The sequence below is a fragment of the Athene noctua genome, chromosome 19, assembly GCF_965140245.1.
Source record: "Athene noctua chromosome 19, bAthNoc1.hap1.1, whole genome shotgun sequence".
Classification (NCBI taxonomy): domain Eukaryota; kingdom Metazoa; phylum Chordata; class Aves; order Strigiformes; family Strigidae; genus Athene; species Athene noctua.
In genome coordinates this window covers 3,606,106-3,623,627 of record NC_134055.1, presented here as the reverse complement: position 1 = coordinate 3,623,627, position 17,522 = coordinate 3,606,106, and the positions used below count along the sequence as shown (strand labels likewise).

At 41.0% G+C, this 17,522-nt stretch overlaps 1 protein-coding gene across 2 annotated transcripts; it reads right to left on the bottom strand.

Annotated features, from left to right (window-relative positions):
• Positions 1–563: 563 nt before the first annotated feature.
• TUBD1 (tubulin delta 1) lies at positions 564–17,309 on the bottom strand. Of its 2 annotated transcripts, XR_012634821.1 has the most exons (11): positions 17,279–17,309; positions 15,857–16,051; positions 15,103–15,250; positions 14,472–14,688; positions 13,694–13,925; positions 12,746–12,910; positions 11,911–12,051; positions 11,170–11,353; positions 9,176–9,914; positions 7,997–8,123; positions 564–2,426 (listed from the first exon to the last, which is right to left on the bottom strand). XR_012634821.1 is itself a non-coding variant. In XM_074922634.1 (9 exons), exons 2-9 carry the CDS (start codon positions 16,026–16,028, stop codon positions 9,812–9,814), a joined length of 1,362 nt encoding a protein of 453 aa, XP_074778735.1. In that variant the 5' UTR covers positions 16,029–16,051; positions 17,279–17,309; the 3' UTR covers positions 9,063–9,811. The 2 variants fall into 2 exon arrangements, 1 of the variants encoding a protein (XP_074778735.1); XM_074922634.1 differs by lacking the exons at positions 564–2,426; positions 7,997–8,123 and having other exon boundaries at positions 9,063–9,914.
• Positions 17,310–17,522: the final 213 nt, after the last annotated feature.

The window sequence follows — 17,522 nt, the reverse complement described above, 5'->3', positions numbered from 1 at the left end:
AGCTGCCTGTTCACGCTAAAAGATACTTGTCATTAATACTTGAAGATGGCTTAATGCTGTTCCAGAAAGTCCTTCCCTGCTGTGCCTTTGGGTTTTGTTATTTAATTTGTTAGAACCAGCCTCCCTCTCACTGCAGGCAGTGCTAATTGCAAGCACAAATACTGTGGATGTTTCCCTGATAATCAAGCACAAATATAAATATTAGTGAACAAAATTGATTGCAGGTGTACAAGTGGTGATTGGCTGTGTTCCATGGAGGTGAAAGTAATTCAGTTTTCTTTGAAGCACATGGTTAAAAAATACTTTGTAATCAGCAGTTAAAAGGTTGAATGTAATTATATATAAGGTAATTGAAACTGCTCTTCTGAGATTTAAAATTCTAGGTGTTTTTTTCTGTGAATTTGTTTGGGAGTTTTTTATTATTTTTTGGAAGGCAAAAAGATAAAAAGCCTTTAGCCCAGCTTTCTCCAGACCACAGCACTAAGTGGGAGAGCAAGAGCCAAGGTGGGTTTCCTTGCTGGGCTGTCCCTGCTTGCTGAGAGCAGGCTGGTCCAGGTGAGGGTTTAATTGCAGGAGCCTTGGTGGATGCAGTAACCTCTTCAGGAAACAGGGAGTGAAGCAATTGCCTTCCCTGTGAAACACCCTGCTAATGCTCTCAGAACTAGACTGAGGGTAAATATTTGCATATGCTCTTACTAACTCATTTTTAAAAGGTTTATCCTGAAAAACTGAGAGGGCTGTGACTTTCCCAATTCAAGCCTCTAATTGAGGGCATGAAATGCCTCTTTATCTGTTCCACTTGCTTATTGATGCATTCATTCAGCTTTCATAAAAGGAGCAAAACACTGGTTTGGTAGTGGTGTGAATGGGGGAGGCTGTAACAACCGGGGTTAGCTCTCAGAAGAGTGAAAGGAGCTCAAATGCAGAAACTCAGCAAATGTCCAAAGGATGTCTGGCTGTATCACCTTCCAGCTAGGAGCAAACAGGAAGAGCCCAGCAATCTGCAACAGGCTTCCTGGCATGTGTCAAGAATTGAGCAAAGTGGTATTTTGGTCAAAAAATAGCTGATTATTGCTGAATTTCAAGTGAAGTCATCCAGCCTATTCACTGCTAGTGATGTTCAGCTGTGGTAAAACAAATGTGAACCTGTTAAATGGGCCAATCTTTGTGTTAGTTTGTCTTTAACACTGTCCTTTATTGTGCTAGAGGGTGTTTTTATTATTATTATTGATTCATGGAATGATTCAAGGAGCACTGCCTATATTAGCATGAAATCAAAGGTCGTCTGTCTTTGAACCTCATTTGAGGACTGTTCAGATATGGATAAGTACACGTGCTGCATCTTCCGTGTTTCAAGGGAGTCACTCCCAGCTTAATTGTTCTTCTGGTTTCCCAAGAAGCTTAAATGAGTTGCCCAGGCAGCTGGTAATAAGGAAACTAGCTGCTATTTCCTGATGAAAGGCAAGAGATAGGACTTGTCAGCTCAGTGTATTGTTCCCTGCCCTGATAACTGCCCTGCAAGCCACACCCTTCTCCCATGGCCTCAGAAACTGCTTTTCTATCCTCCTAAAATCTGTGAGTTGGTGTCGTTTCTCTGGTGACTGCTGCGCTGTGCAGGAGGGAATGGCTCTGTGTGTAGTACGTGTGATTTAAGGCACAATCCACCAGTTTTGGGTTGGCTTTATTTTTAATGCAAATGTGGCAGAACAGGCCACGCAGGTCTGATTGTGCCTCCTCACAAGAGGTGGTTGGTTGGGACTTTTTTTGTTTCCTTGTGGTCTTGGGTATTGTGTCATTTAGCTGCTTTTTGCTCAATGGAGTGTTGCACTTCTGTCATAGATAGATCTAGGCAAATTGTGTGAACTACACCCAAGTGTTCCTTAGCCTGGTTTTACACAAGATTGTGATCACGGTTATGACTGATGGCATCAGTCTGCAGGGAGTCACCTATGGCCTCTGCCTGACATTTCCACAGTCTGAAGCCATTTCCCTGGAAGGTGGCATTGATCTGGTGGAAGGAGTCAGCCAGAGCTCTAAGCTGAGTGAGCACAGGCACTGCCAGTGCCCAGTGTGCCTGGGGAGGTTCAATTCTGCCTCGAACCATCTGACAAAAAAACTGTCTAAGAGATTAGATAAGTTTCCCAAAGCTAGTTCTGTCTGCATGCAGTGATCTTGTGGTACCTTGATTTTTCTCCCATGTTGTCAGGAAAGAAACTGGCAGTTCTGTTGCAGAAGCTGCTGCTAACTAAACCACATAAATACTTTGTTTGAGGCTAACACTTACGTGTAGAAACCGTGTGAGTTTTAAGGGACTGTGTCTTTCCTGGTGCTGCATGTTTCTTAGGCTCCTTCCATCTGTTGACAAGGCTTGAAAAAGCAGGTTTATGTGCTCAGCATTGCTTTTCTGTCTCTATAAAAAACTGGACCTGCATAAAGAGAAAATACACATTTAGATTTAAGTCATACAAATCTAACCATGTTCACAAAATCACTGATCTGTTAAGAAACCATGCTGCTCTCTGCCTCTTGTTTGCTGCAGCTGTTTTCTCAAGAGCTGTAATATTTAGGATATTTTCAAAACAACAGATTTAATTTCTCTGTTTCCTTGATTTATGTCTCACCTCAGTCCAGCTGACCTCTTGTGACATACAGTCACATGCATCCATGTGTATTGCATAAGACTCTAGGTGGGGAGCAGCAGGAAAAGTGAAACTTTAAAGATGTCTGAAGCTGGTATTTAGTGAAGCTCGAAGTAATGGATGCCAAAAAAACTTTCAAAGCAGTATTTCTACTAGATCTATGCTAATAAAATTGGTGATTTTAATTCTGTTGCCTCCTTTAACTTCTGTTTTAAACACTTCTGCAAGTGCACAACCACTTGTTAACAAGAACCACTTGCTAAAGAGAAGTTAAACCCAACAGTGTGGGCAAATCACACTGCAGCGTTTGTGCATGAGCTAGAATTGTTACGGCTGCCCAGGAGGAGCCTGGTGTTTCTAAGTGAAGTGTGGAAATCTGCTGTGCTATCCTTTGGCAAAACAGCTCAGCTGTGGCTGAGAGAGGATCATTCCAATTAAATGAATAAGGAGTGTTTTAATTGTTGTTTGGCAGACCTGATCCTGAGAGTTCTAGCTTAAAACTGTCACTGATGTCTCTTAGTCCTTCCGGTAGCCCTGTCTGGCCTTGGTGCTTAATGGTATTTGGACAAGTTCAGGCCTGTTGACTGGAGTTTTGTTCAGCTTGAACAGAACCCCATGTGTACTAAAGCCCGCTCACGTTTCCTTTATAATGTAATCGAAGAATAAACTCCCCTTTCACAGGTTTGTATGTGGTTTGTATGTACTTTTTGTAGAAGAATAATTCACTGTGAAAATACCTGTGTTGTGGAAAAGCTTGACTAAATCTTTATAGAGGAAAATAATGTGAAAGCCTGAGTTAATGTTTGGGAGGGAGGGAATGGAAGCTTTCTTCTTGGGAAAAGAGTATTTAATTGGATTTATGTTCATCAGTTGCCAAATTTATGTTTTTAACAGTTAAGTTTTAATGGTTACATTAGTTTTCTTCACCAAAGTTCATCCTAGGAAGGAGAGATTGCTGGTTTACAATGTCAGATAACTACATAAACGCAGTTGCTGACTAGATGACTCAGAATCAGGTAGTGATAGAGGCAGAAGTTGCCCAAAGTGGGGTGGGGAGGAAATCTCCCAGTGTTTTCTCTGCAAGTGGCAGAAATGCCTGACAGCCAGCAGCAAGCAGGCTTACATGGAAATATGTATTCTTGAACTCAGTATTGTTCTGAGCCATCTGGAGAGCAGTAGCTCTGAACTACTGCCCAGCTCTCACCATACTTACTGAGGATATTATAATGAACAGCTACAGCTGCCCTTGCCAACCAAGTACGGAGTATTTTATTACACCTTCAGCGTGTGGGATAAGGCTCCTTTCCATTTGGCTCCTTGGGCCGTGTTCTGCTTACATGCTCCTGTGAATGATCTATTACATATTGGAGACTGCTGGGCAAAAGTTCAAATTAAATCATGCCATCTGACCACAATTACACCATTCTCAGGCAACTGAAGTATATTTTTGTGAGCCTTTAAGTAAACATTACATTGCACATGTAACCAAATATGTACAATAATCATTTTTGCAGAACACACCCATTTAAATGCAAATACACCATATAAGATGGTATTTATTTCTCATCATGTATAACTAGTGAGAAAGCTCATAGCTCACTAAAGCTCAAGCAATGTTTATTCTGTCTTTTTTTTTTTTTTGCATTAACCAGTGTCTTATTTTAGTTAATTTCTCTACTTACTGCTCTTACTTTTAAAATAGGAATCTTGGCCTAGAGAGCATACTCATTTTACTTATTTTTCTATCTTATGGTGTAATATCCAGTGTTCTTAAATTTCTGCTTTTAAGACTAACAGACAAGGTTTCTGCAGTCTGATTTCACACAGATAAGTACAGAGGCCTTGTGCCTTTGCTTTCTACCACTAGATTGTTAGAAGTCACTGTTTAGAATCTTTCAGGCTTGTATGACCCATGGGGTTAAGGTTTAGACTTCTCTATCATGGAACACATTTATACCTCTAACAATTGCCTTTGAATTTCCTAATGAGCAGAAGCAGCTTCTCTAATCTTGTATCTTGGGCTATCTTTACCTTTTTTTGGGGGGTCCCTAGGGTTGGCAATAACACTTGTCTGAAACACCACCCTCCCTGCAGCTGTTCCTGCTTCTGGGAAAGGGTTAAGCAGGTTCTGCTGAATCACGGAGGTAAGTGACTCATTACCCCACCCGGATAGAGGGGAAGTGGCTGTCTAGAGGGAGAGGATTCATACAATGTGAAATCAGAAGGGACCATTGTGAATTTCGAGTTTGACTGAAAAAGCCGGAAAGGCTCTACAGTTAAAATTCAGGATTATCAGCTCTACATCCAGACGAGTTAAAGGCTGTCTGAGTGTCTGGGCTGGCTTGTGGAGCACGGGCAGAGCTGGGGTAGGAAGCCCAGAGGCAGGAGGCTCCAGGAGGAAGCCCCCACTGGAATCTGCTGCCTTGTAAAGCTGTGTCTGGGCTGCCCTTGAAAGCAGTGGAGAGAGGGCAGCAGCTCTGTTCCTTTTGTGAGTTTTTTTGTACCCTATCAGATCCATGAATCACATTCCTGATGACTCTTGTGCGGTTTTTGAAGTGGTGGCCAGCAAAATGCAGACTTCTGTAAAGCACACTTGGGCATCTGAGAATGTTTGGTCCCTCATTTCATAATATTTATCTACTGTAAATTTATTAACAAGAAGGAAATAATTTATTCATTCAATATCCTTTTGTACCTTAATGTTTCCCAGTAGTGTATCAGCTGGTAATTTGAATATAAATTCCTTCTCTCTTATTGATAAAATCCTGGATATTGTGGAAACCACGGATTTTTTTTGTCCTCAATCTTGTGCTGCTTCAGTTTGATAGATCTGTGCAGGTAATCCTCCTGAAAACCCCTTATATATCTACACTGAGGTTCTATCCTTTCTATACTGGTAGTCGGTCTAACCTTATAAGCACCAGTAAAGTGTATCTGTAACTACATCAGTGCTCTGTCGCTTGCCAGACAGTTACTATATGTTTAAAGTATTTGTAACAGGTTAATTTTTGTTCCTGGTTTGAGGTTTTTTTTGATGGCCAAATACAAGTTATCCCATTCATAAATATGTTTGCTATACTTAGAGTCCTTGAATCAACTTCCAAGTGAGCTGCACCTGTCCATTACAAAAAACAATAGTGAGATTTGATGCATTGTTCCTTGGTTTATGGACATCCTGTGGGTAGTTTGCCTAAAACTAGCTAGGTCAAGGCTACTGATACTGTTGTTCCTGCCTCATTGAGCCATTGGCTTCTGCTGACCTTTGATCTACCTCATTAAAATTAATTTCTAATGAAATAAAGGCCCTCTTCCAGGCTTTGACTTATCTACATAATTATTTTTATCAATAAAATAGAAAATGACTATTTCACCTTCTAATATAATTGTAGATGATGAATATTTGGTAATAGCTATTCACTTCCTGGCGCTTTGACCCTCTCCACATCCTGGGGAAAAAAATAGAGGAATCCAGCCATAGATCAAAACCGAAGGCTTAGTTTGGGAAAGGGTGTGAGAATTTCAGAACGGAGGTCAGCAGTGAAAAACACTAACAGGAAGAACCCTAGAGATACCTAAAACAATTCCTGTCAGTCTGTTCTCCAGAGCAATGAAAGGAATTAGAACAGCTAATACAACAGGGACACGTTTGTTCTCACCTCTTTTTTTTTTTTTTTTTTTTTTTTTTTTTTTGTGGTTTTGAGGAATCTTATTGTCAAAATTTAGCTGATGGTTGTGATCCTCTATGGCTGCTCTAAAAAACTTGTTTTCCCATGGAACTAGGAGTATTTTCCCTAAATCCAGACTGAACAAGCTCTTCTAGAAGTATCCTCCTTAAGCAGTAACAAATCTGTTGGTCTAGCTCTGTCTTTCAGCTGCGAAGCTTTCCTCTATATTTCCATATGTTATAACTACAGATTGAATAAGGATATTTTTATTTTTTCTTTGGGGTTATACATCTTAGCTGTGTGCTGTATTTCCTGACATGGCCCAAATTTTGCCATCAAACTTAAACAAAAAACTCCAAATATCCTGCTCTGTTAACCAAAAGTGACATAAGCTATAAATAATAAAAGCCCCTTTACAGAATGGATAAGGGGGTCTATATCATTCACAGGTGCACTAAGTGCCTGCTCTATTTTCTTCATGCTCAGAATTATGAATACATAGAGGTAATGTGAGATTATTTCTGCGATCAAGTTACCTACCGATATAGCAGTACAATAAACCATTGCTCTCTTTGTTTCTGAGGGGATTTATCTGTCCTTAGCTTTTTAAAAATCTCTTACCTGTCCTGTGGAACAACGAGGAAGAGTCTGCATTTTTGGGAGTTGGTTGGTTGTTTAGAGATGAAATTACCTATTCTCATTTTGGATACTGGAAGAAGTTCTCAGTCTGGTATCTCTTGAAAACACGAGGGAAAATTATTTCTATGTTGCTGAACATCCTGTACCTTTTGAAGGAGGGAGGAGGGAAAACTTCACCATACCGTCTCCTTTCCTGACCCTTTGTTCCTTGCAAACTTGAATTGCCTGTGCTGTTTATCTTAACTTCTTGTGCAATCTTTCCTCCCGTTTCTTCTGTGAAAATACCCAAGCTAAAGACAATGGTTGAAACTGAGAAAAACACACCAGAAAAGTCCTTTTGATCACAACAGTCCCCTAGCTCTGAGCTGTCAGGAAGTGATTTTGTTGGGGGGAAAAAAAAATAATATTGCAAATAATATTCTATAGCAGAAATTATATGCAGTTTTGAACTTCCAAATAACTGAAATTTTACTGAGCAGTGTAGGGCTTGAAGTATGGCTGAATAGTTGAATTATGATTATTGTGTCTTCCCCTTTTGAGAGGGAGTTCCTAAAATGAATTAGTGGAGCTGAGTGAAAACAGAAAGCAAACCAGACCGAGTTGTTGGAGTATGTACTGTGTTCTGCAAGAAAAATACTGTCAAAATATTTTGTCATAAATGTCAAGTGTCTTTCTGCAAGTTATTGGGTGTATTTACCCTATCTGCTTTCTCCACTTTGCCTTTCCTCTTGTGTTCTCCCCACCCACCCCACGGATGATTCTTTCCCCTGTATGTTTAATCATTTAGCTATTGAATTGAAGCACCAATGTAACTTTTAATTTACATAGGTAATTTTTATGCATGAACTAGGACTAGACTCAACTTTAATGTGTGCTGAAGGTTGCCCTACCACTAACAGGCAGTTGAAACTTTTTTTTTTTTTGAAGGCATGAGATTAACATTGCCTGTCTATAAGCTACCATGAAATTTTTCAGCATCCACCGAGGCTTGCACTGACACAACCATTACTGTGGGTGTATCTGAGCAATTGAGAACTTAGCCTCAGTACTTACTTATTCTCTTCAGATTTAATCATAGTTACTTGAATCTTGCCAAGAAGTCTGTTTGCTGTTCCAGGTGTCATGTGCCAGAGCTGCCACAGGTGCTCCAGGAGTGGATTTTAGTGCCTCTGTACCTGACCTGAACGAAAGTGAAGAGGTAAATGAAATTAGGAAAGGAAATAAAGCTAAAAGTAATACAGAGTGCCAGCTGTGCTCTAACTGAAGCCTAGCAGAAGTATAAGGCCACTTCTACTTTTACCACTGTTAATTCATTAAGGATTTAAAATCTAAATCAGAATGTCTAACAGGGTAAGATTTCTCTGTGGGCATCATTAGCCATATTGCAAACATCTTTATCTTATTTAGCATCATACTATGTGCGTGCTCATCTTTTTAGTTAAAAGCTCAGAAGCCTGGCATGAAACAGCCCCAAAACTTGAAGGGCAACTATGAGATTTGCCCACTTGTCAAGGGAAGTCCTTGAGACGGATTTTTTCACTCCTATTTCTGGCATACCTATTTAACAGTGAGTGGGATTATTTCTGTGGGAGAACAGTGTGACGAAGGGGGAGGAGTGGCAAGAATTCCAAAAACTCTCCCTCCCATTAAGTGAAAAGCTAACAGAGGCAGAAGAAAGCTCAGTGTTGGAACATTATCCTGAATTCTACCGTAACCTTTTCTTTTATAAACATCTAGTCCGTGCCCCCACGAACTACTCCAATCTCTTCCTCCTATCAGGCTGGTGCAGCCGAGTGTTTGCAGGCTGGAGCTTCCCAGGGGCACCACCTTGTGGTCGTGGTAAAATCTGTGCAAGAACCAGCCCATTTCTTAAACCGACTTTTGAAATTATAAAATTTATATTTATTATAATACAAGTTCTTACATTTGAAATCTACCAGCAATTCTCCTCCCAAATATGTTTAAATAAAAAAATTGATTTAAAAAAACCTACCTGCTTCTAACTTACTGGAAGAAGAGCAAGAGTTGGTAGTTTTTCTTAAACCTGGTTTGCCTATAATAAATAGCCAAGACCTCTGATTGCTGCAGGGACTTTTTTTTTTTTTTTTTTTCCCAAGTGGTAGGTAACACCAGTTGAAAACACAGCACAGTGAAATGGCCAGAAAAGCACATAACTCATTATAATCTCTAATATAACTTGAGGATGACAGAAAAATGAAGAAACCTTCATACCTTTTTTAAAAAGATGGTTCAAAACTTCCACTATTTTGTCAAGGTTAAGGTCCTTCAAATAGAATCTATGTCTTACTTTGCTTTAAAGAAACACGTGGCACACTGTTTGTATATTGAATGATACCTGAATGGAGTTTGGATTAATAATTCTGATACTGTTAATTTTTATCAATATTGAAGCATTCTTAGGGTGAAGTGTTATCATGAAAAATCGAAACTGGAGGATCAGGGATGCCTTACTACTGTAGTCAAGCACACAATTTTTATCACACATTAGTTCATGATAGTTTAGATGCTGAGAGTTTAGCCTGGAAAAGAATCCCGTTGTATAGACAGTCTTTATGAAAAGTACCCAAGTGCCAAAAACGATGTTCAAAGACTCAGCTACAGTACATAGCAAGTGTATTGAAAAATAGCTGTTATATATATAAAAAATGAATAATACCTGCCCATATGAATATATTAATTTTGGATTCAGTTCTTGCTGTTCTAAGACACACACACACACACTGCTTACAAGACAAAAATAGCTACAGTCCAGTAATTTATATACTTCAGGAAGTTGACGGAAGGTTTTCCAGCACTGGGTTCTTTCAGGAAAGCTCTATTTCAGAGTATTTAAAAAAAAAATAATAATCAAAGGATGGTGTAACTGGAGATCACTTGTTCCAGAGCTGTGAAGCTGTCCAGGAAATCTTCCTCTTCGATTCCGAATTTAGTGTACTGGTGAATGTAGGCTCTGTGTGGTGAAGTCACAGTAGGAAAATGGGTAAGACATTAGAAAATAGTGAAGAATTTGACACATGAAATCAGACTGTATAGCTATTGTAAAAACTTCAAATGAAGATTGATTTCCACCCAATAACTGTGCTGGTTAGTTTAAACTGTGCTCTCTTGAACTCGTTTTGTTATTCATACTTACTGATCAGGGGTGTAGGGATAGGATGAGCGGTAACAGTTTTAAACTGACAGAGGGGAGATGCAGATTAGATCTAAGGAAGAAATTCTTCCCTGTGAGGGCTGACACAGGCTGCCCAGAGAAGCTGTGGCTACCCCGTCCCTGGAAGGGCTCAAGGCCAGGTTGGACGGGGCTTTGGGCAACCTGGGCTGGTGGAAGGTGGCCCTGCTCACAGCAGGGGGGTGAGAACTGGATGATCTTTAAGGTCCCTTCCAATCTTTTCTAATAGGTTTTATAAATTTGTGTATTGCTTAAGGAAACAAAATTGCAGCTAACAAAATTGGACTATCTGTGAAATGGAAGGAAAAGGGATTAATAAATGAGAAAAGTAATTTCTAGAGATCAAAGCCAAAACCTGTGTGTGCAGGCTAGCTTGGCTTCTCCTCACTGGTGCTTTTGTAACAGGTGGTAAAACCCAGAGCACAGCTAGGGACAGCAGGTTTCCTCATTTCACTTTTAATTGCAGATTTCCTGGGCTAGAAACTCATGTTTAGCAGGCATCTGCTGTGACATGCAGTAACCTTGGCTTCACGACGATCAAAGTAAAGAGGCAATTCTTTTTCTAGATTTCTTGGTTCTAATGAAAAATCAAACTAATAGCATGGGAGCCTTAATAAACACACAAATCCCCTGAATGCTTCAGAACTGACCCAGCAACATTTTTCCCCAGACTGGGCAGCATGCCTGTACACAATTTAGAAACTATATGATCAGTAAAAGAGTTTCTATGTGTTATTTTTAGAATGGTCACATTGGAATGCACTAAATTTGGGGAGTTTTAATACTGAGAAAATAGTCAGACTGACAGGACTAGAATCTCTGGTCTCATTCATCCACAGAACATAAGCACTGTTCTGTATTCCTCACCTGCCATCATGTTTCAAGCATAAAAACGTTTCCACAAAGTGTGGGAACAGTTTTCATGCTTATTCACCATTACTTTCCTGAAAGAGTGAGCTATACTTAGAATGATTTTGCTACCACTGAAGATATTGGCAGTTATTAATGAAGTATCACCATAATTATTTTCACTTACTTGGAAGCAAACATATTCCAAGCTTTTCCTACAACATTGTCAAGAGGTTTCAGCAGGAACTGGCTATTGCTGACCAAAGAAGCAGACTTTTCATACTTGTTAAATGCTCTGGGTGTTTTCCATGCATTAAAAGCATCCCGAGGGTTTAGCCACGATGTGTATAATGAGGGATCTTGGAAACTTCCTGTAGCAAAAATAAGAGAACCCTTTTGACAAATGTGAAGCTCCAGGCTCCTACATCTTGTTCTCGGTAGTCCTGTGTGACCTAGTCAATGCTTGGCAGATCAATTCAGGCCTTGAAAAAAAATCTGCGAAGTGGTCAGCCTGTTGAAAATATAACTGCTTTGAACAGCTTCTATTAGATTATCTGGAAGCATACTCTTGTGTCAGTACTTCATCTGCAAGCTATGCTCATCACTCCAGAAGTGGTTAAATATATTTTCAGACAATACAGCCAAGAATCCCATCATATATATGGACTTCAGTCTATTGCTACTTCCCTGAAGTGCTTCAGGAAACACAGAAGTCTTGGCTGCAAATGTAGCAGCCCTGAGCAATTAGACAACGTGGCCTTGGACTTAAAATGTTTTTAGGGTGAATATTGACCTTAGTAGTCCCCAGTACTAGTACCAGTAGACCCCAGTGGCCTTGGGGTTTTTTCACTTTCATCAGATATGGTTGCAAAGAAGACAGTGAGATGTGAAACACGAATCACTGAAGTAGCATGTTTTCCCTTCTTACCTAAGTCTACGCTGTGGCTATCTTTTCCTCGCAGGATAACCAGGTTGGCAATGGAAGTGTTGAAGTGCAGGGGCCTGTTGGTGGAATGGCTGGAGGAGAGGGAGGAGCCTAGACGTGGTGGTTGTACTTGCCAATCAATACCTATGAGATTTGGGAAAAAAAAAAAAAAAAAAGAGATAAAAGCAAAGTGTTTCATAAAACCTGGATTCAGACTAGCTAAAGAGTCAGATGGTAAGTAACACTGTGCCCCAAGCTGTCATCATAGCAGGGTTTGTAGTTTCTGCAATTAGTTAAACAGCAATTACACAATTCTTAGAGAAAAACCAGTGTTAATCCAGCAGTATTTGCCTGGTAGTCACTAGTCTTACCAGAGAAAATGGATACTCGTTTCTATACTTAGTCTGCCAGCCCATTCTTTGCATAACTGGAAGCTATACTGAATTCCCCGTGTAAATGATAGGGGCGAGCTAAGCATGGTTTTTATTAGAAGGTGTAAAAAGTAAAAGCATAGCAGAACTATCCAAGGAATGTTCTAAATGAATCATGTAAATTAAGCGCACGGCCAAAAACTGTTGGTTTGTTTTGCATATTTTCAATAGTTATAATTAACTGAGATGTCTGGGAGCGAGGCAGGAGCTGCTGTGGCAGCTGAGTGAATAGTTAAAGGAGCAGCTGGCACTGTGGAGGCAAATTCCTGCTGTCTTGAGGGCAGAAACTCCTTTCTGAACTGACTAAAGCTAGGCAGCGAGCTCCACAAAACAATAAACTTTATTTCATCTGTAAAAATAAACGCTTAAAGAGTGATGGATACTGAAAATGTGTGAATGCTTTTTACCTTCCTCCATTTTAGCATTAGCAATGAGCATCTGCCTTAAATGTTTGATGAGTCCAGGCCAACTGAACGCGCTATAAGCGAGGGAGTTTTCAGGCATCTGAGGTATGTTACGAAGACCCAACATCTTGAATTCAGGATGTGGAACTAATGTCTCCATTAAGTCTCCTGAAAGAAGAAATTAACAGCTGCTCATGTTGGACAAAAATATTGCATAGGCTAGCTAAAATAGGAGAAGAGAGTGAGGAATTTTATAAAGATCTAGCAATTTAAGGTAAGAAACAAAGCTGGATCTATTAAGTTTTAATTTGAAAAATATATGGACACACATCCTACTGAGTTCTACACGAACGTGTCAGTCGCTCTTGTTAGACTTGTCTTGCTTTATTGTCTGGCTCAAAATCTCAAAGATCCTATGCACCGCTAAAGAGATTGACAGACAGATGTGAGAGTTTAATTTTACAAGCAAAACTCTTGGCAATATAGGGAGCTTTCTCTAATCCCTTAAAGATGCAGCTGTCAGCCTGTTGCTACCAAGTTGTATGCTAGCCTGTCTTCTGCCTGAGCAAAACACAACACTTTCATTTTTGTTTCAGTTTATACAAACTTCTAACCTAATGTGAAAAGTAAAACCCAGTCCAAAATTAACATCCTGCACAAATTTCCTCTGAAATGTGTACATAGGTACAAGGGTGTCTATAATCATTTGAAAAAGGAGAAACAGGGTTCTTCTGGCACAGAATTAAACCAGAAGCTGGGGGAATGTATTTTTGACTCTGCTACAAAATTGGGACTGAGCTTCTAATTTGGTCTTTTGCTTCACTTTTGCTGTCTTAAAACTTGGGATGTATCCGAATACATGAATAAGGAGACTGAGGAACTTAAATTCACAACATGAAGTGGTTACAGAAGGATGTGTGAGGATGCATTAGGCAGCTCTGTGTTAGGTACCTAATGGGTTTCTGCTGTAGTGTAAGCCTCCTTCTGCTGTGTAAGTGGGCTGGAAAACACTCCCCAGTTGATGTGCGATGACTTGATTTACATCCCTGAAGGAGATCTGTTTAATATTCATCAGCTGAGCACAGATCTTGTGGATGACATCATTTTCATGAACAAGAATGGCATCTGATGACTGGTACAGATGTGACAGAGTCAAAACAGAGTTGTAGTTTTGAACAATGACCTGGAAACAAACAAACAAAAAATACACACAAATGAGAGTCAAACAACTTAATCTGTTTCTAGTTTATAATCCTCTGGCTACTGTCATTTCCTCAGTTACGATTTAGGAAGTGATTCATTTTCTTTGCCAAAGTGCAGAATGAGGTCAAGATCTAGCAGAGTTTTTTCATGGAAAGAGAGCAAGACCTGTGAAAATCATGTTATCCATCTCACTTCCTACAAACATGCTAGAATAAAATCTGTCTGGGAACTGATTGTAATGCTGAGATTCTGTCGTAATGGGAGATTTCTAGTTAGTTAATAGAGATTCTCATGAAATTGCATTATACTTCAGCACTTATATTATCAAGGGTTTTTTTTTTTGTGGAACTGCATGTACCAAATATTAGGCAAACAATTAATTAGCTGTGTTACTTGCTGTCATGTTAAACTTTTTAAAAGTAAAATGTACCTCTTTTCTGGCATATTTCGGTTTCATATATTTGACGTTTAAAAATAAACGGTGATTATAAACTTGTAGAGTATCTCTGGGAAATACAACATTCACCTCACCAGTGCCGTAGGGCCAGATCACATGGTTTAGTATAAAAGAGGTTGGAAAAGCATCCCTTAAACACTGGGTCACAAACGCTCCCAGGCCAGATCCTGTACCACCAGCCATGCTCATTATTGTGAAAAATCCACCGAGACGATCACATTTCTCTGCTTCTTTTTGCACCAGATTCATTATTACTTCTTTGTGTCTAGGCCCGTGAACAGAATAACTGTTGAGTAACAGAAAAAAACAGTGAGACGTGGCAGATTATATCAAAATAAAAGCAGAAAGCATAACTTTCTTATTTGTAAAACCTCACGTTATGTCATCCATTCTATCTGCAGTAAACGATCCTCAGCTGTGACATTTTGTAAAACAGCTCTTTATAAACTCTCCTTATTGTTTCCTATTCTTAAATCAAATATAGTCACTCGATTCTAAAATGTTACATTTTCACTGTAAATACCCACTTCACCTTGCAAAAAGCGGTTTAGAAACTTCGCTGCTCTATATACTGCTGCTTTAACTTAAATCAGGTTAATGTGACATACTCTGTACCTCACACAGCTGCAATAGTGCTACTCCTGGAGAGTCTAGACAGCTGATTAGCCTCCTCAGTGAAGCCTGAAACAATTGTGCATACCCATTTGCCCAGTTGTTCCCAGACCCTTGCTTCTGACAGAAGCGTGACCGATCGCCGTATTTCCAGTAGCCAGACCTGGCGGCCATTGAAAAGGTTTGGCTGATTACTTTAGGTTCCATGTCAACAAGCACAGCCCGGGCAACAGGTACTGGATAGGAAGAAAAACAAAACTAAGAATAACGTGCCAATATTAGAACTTGTTTAGGGAAGATGGATGAACTTGCACCATGGCCCAAGTTGTATTCCTCCCACCTGCATAAGCTGAACTGTTAATGTGACAGTACAGGCAGGTACAGAAGGGACTTGGTAAGGCCCTGGACTTCTGACAAACCATCTATTGTTGCAAAGACAAATCTGAACTCTAGAGACCGTAGATTTCTCAGGAAAGAAACCACTTAATGCATTTGATAACACCAAATTCAGATACTCTGGGTCCTACTCCATGGTATGATCTATCTACAGCAGAATACACAGACATTTGGAAGGACAGATTATGGATGCATCTATGCTCAGCTCCTGGCTGTGTTACTGGCAGACTTGCTCTGGGATCTGACACCTTATTGCACTCATTTTGCTTCCATGGTTGTTAGCAATGTCACGAAAGCAGAGGGTTGTGACAGTTCTTCAAGACTGAAAATAGGCTGTGACAATTCTTCAAGACTGCAGGTAAAGGACTTTTATTATTTCTGTACTCTTATCTGTATTAAGGCTGGAAACCAGACCATCTATGGAAACAAACACTTAAATGCTGGACCTTCAGATTCCTCCTCGCAGAAAAAACGTTCTTTGCAAGCATCATAGTAGGATTCATTCTCCTTCTTGGAACACAACCCGTGTGTGCCATGGACATCACTGCAGATGGCATTAAACACCTCACGACCAATTTGATTACCACATTGACCAAGCTGGACTGTGACTATTGACATTCTTATTCACTTTGTATTTAAGCCTAAAAAAAAAAAAAAAAAAGTATGCCTTTAGTAACTGTGGAAAAAGAGGGGGGAAAAAGTGCTGACAAGTAGATTTCTCATCAGTTTTGCAATTTTTTTGAGACCTTCTAGTGAGAAGGAAAAGGCTACACTATAACCACTGGCTATTTCTGGGGAAAAGCAGACTGTCAGCACTTTCTCCTGAACATCAGAAGGCGGCAGATGGCAGTTTACAGGAAATCAATCTGTTTACTGTTGCTGTACATCTGGAGGGAGCTGAAACCAACCATACAAGAAGCCAAGTCTTTGTTTTCTTACTTTTGCTTAGTAAGGCAGGATAAAACCAAAAATTTATAATTCAAAGTTACAGGATTAGGCAGTAAAAGCATAATAAGGAAGTACCATAAGCCTTTAGAAATATGAAGACTGTTCAGAAATCCAGCTGATTTCCAGTCCTGTTCTGCTATGGGCCCGATGCCAAAATCTACTGAGGTGACAGAATGATTCCTTAGAGTATTCCCCTTGCTTGCACCACAGAAAGCAAAGTTTTTTGATTCAGTACTGGTATGTTTTGACATTTTTTTACCCCACTCAGCATTTTGCGGTAGCTCTGGTTTCTCACTTTTCTATTCTCCTTTCACAGAACCAAGGTCAATTTTTTTAAACTCATTTCATTATTCTGAGCTGCTAGTTTTCATTATCATCCCAGCTGTGCTGCAGCACTTCTCTAACAGCATTCTTTGGATAACTGCCAGTGCCTAGAACTTGATCCTGCTGCATTTTGCAGGCAGGTTATGTGCTATTTTTGCTTCCCGTGCTTGATTTCAGTGCTGCTGCCAGTCCGCACCTCACAGATTAAGACCAGCCTGCGTGTTACTGCGAGACTGGAGTTACTCCTTCCCGCAGCAGATAAAGACATAAATAAATATGCAGATGATTCTCAGAAAAGGCTCATGTCCAACCCACGCGTGTGATACCGGCCCTCCCGTGCCTACTATCGGTGTGCTCTGCGCATGTCGCTCGGAGCAGGCAGCCGTCGCTTGCGCCCTCCCTTCGGGAGCTGCAGCCACCGGCCTGCGCGGGGAGACCCCTCGGGTGCCGGCAGGGCCCGGCCGGGGGCCGCCAGCCCTCGGGGCCGCCATGTTCCCGGCCCTCACGTCGCTCAGCCACCTCGCCCCCTTCCAGAGCCTTCCTCCCCGCCGGCCCCCTCCCGCGCGGGCCGCCCCGCCGCCCTCAGCCCCGCTCACCGCCGGGCCGGGCCCAGCCGCGCCTTCGAACATCCCGCCCCGCGCATGCTCAGAGGGGACTCCGGGCGGGCCGGGCACGAAGGTCAGGCCTCTGGGCTTCAGAGCGGGCTCTGCGCATGCGCCGCGCCGCCGGGCTTCGCCGCGCGCTTTGCGCACGCTCTATGCCAGGAGCCGGGGAGGCGGGCGCTCAACGCGCATGCTCGTCCTCGGCGCCACGCCCATCCGCCCGGCACCGCCCTCCCCG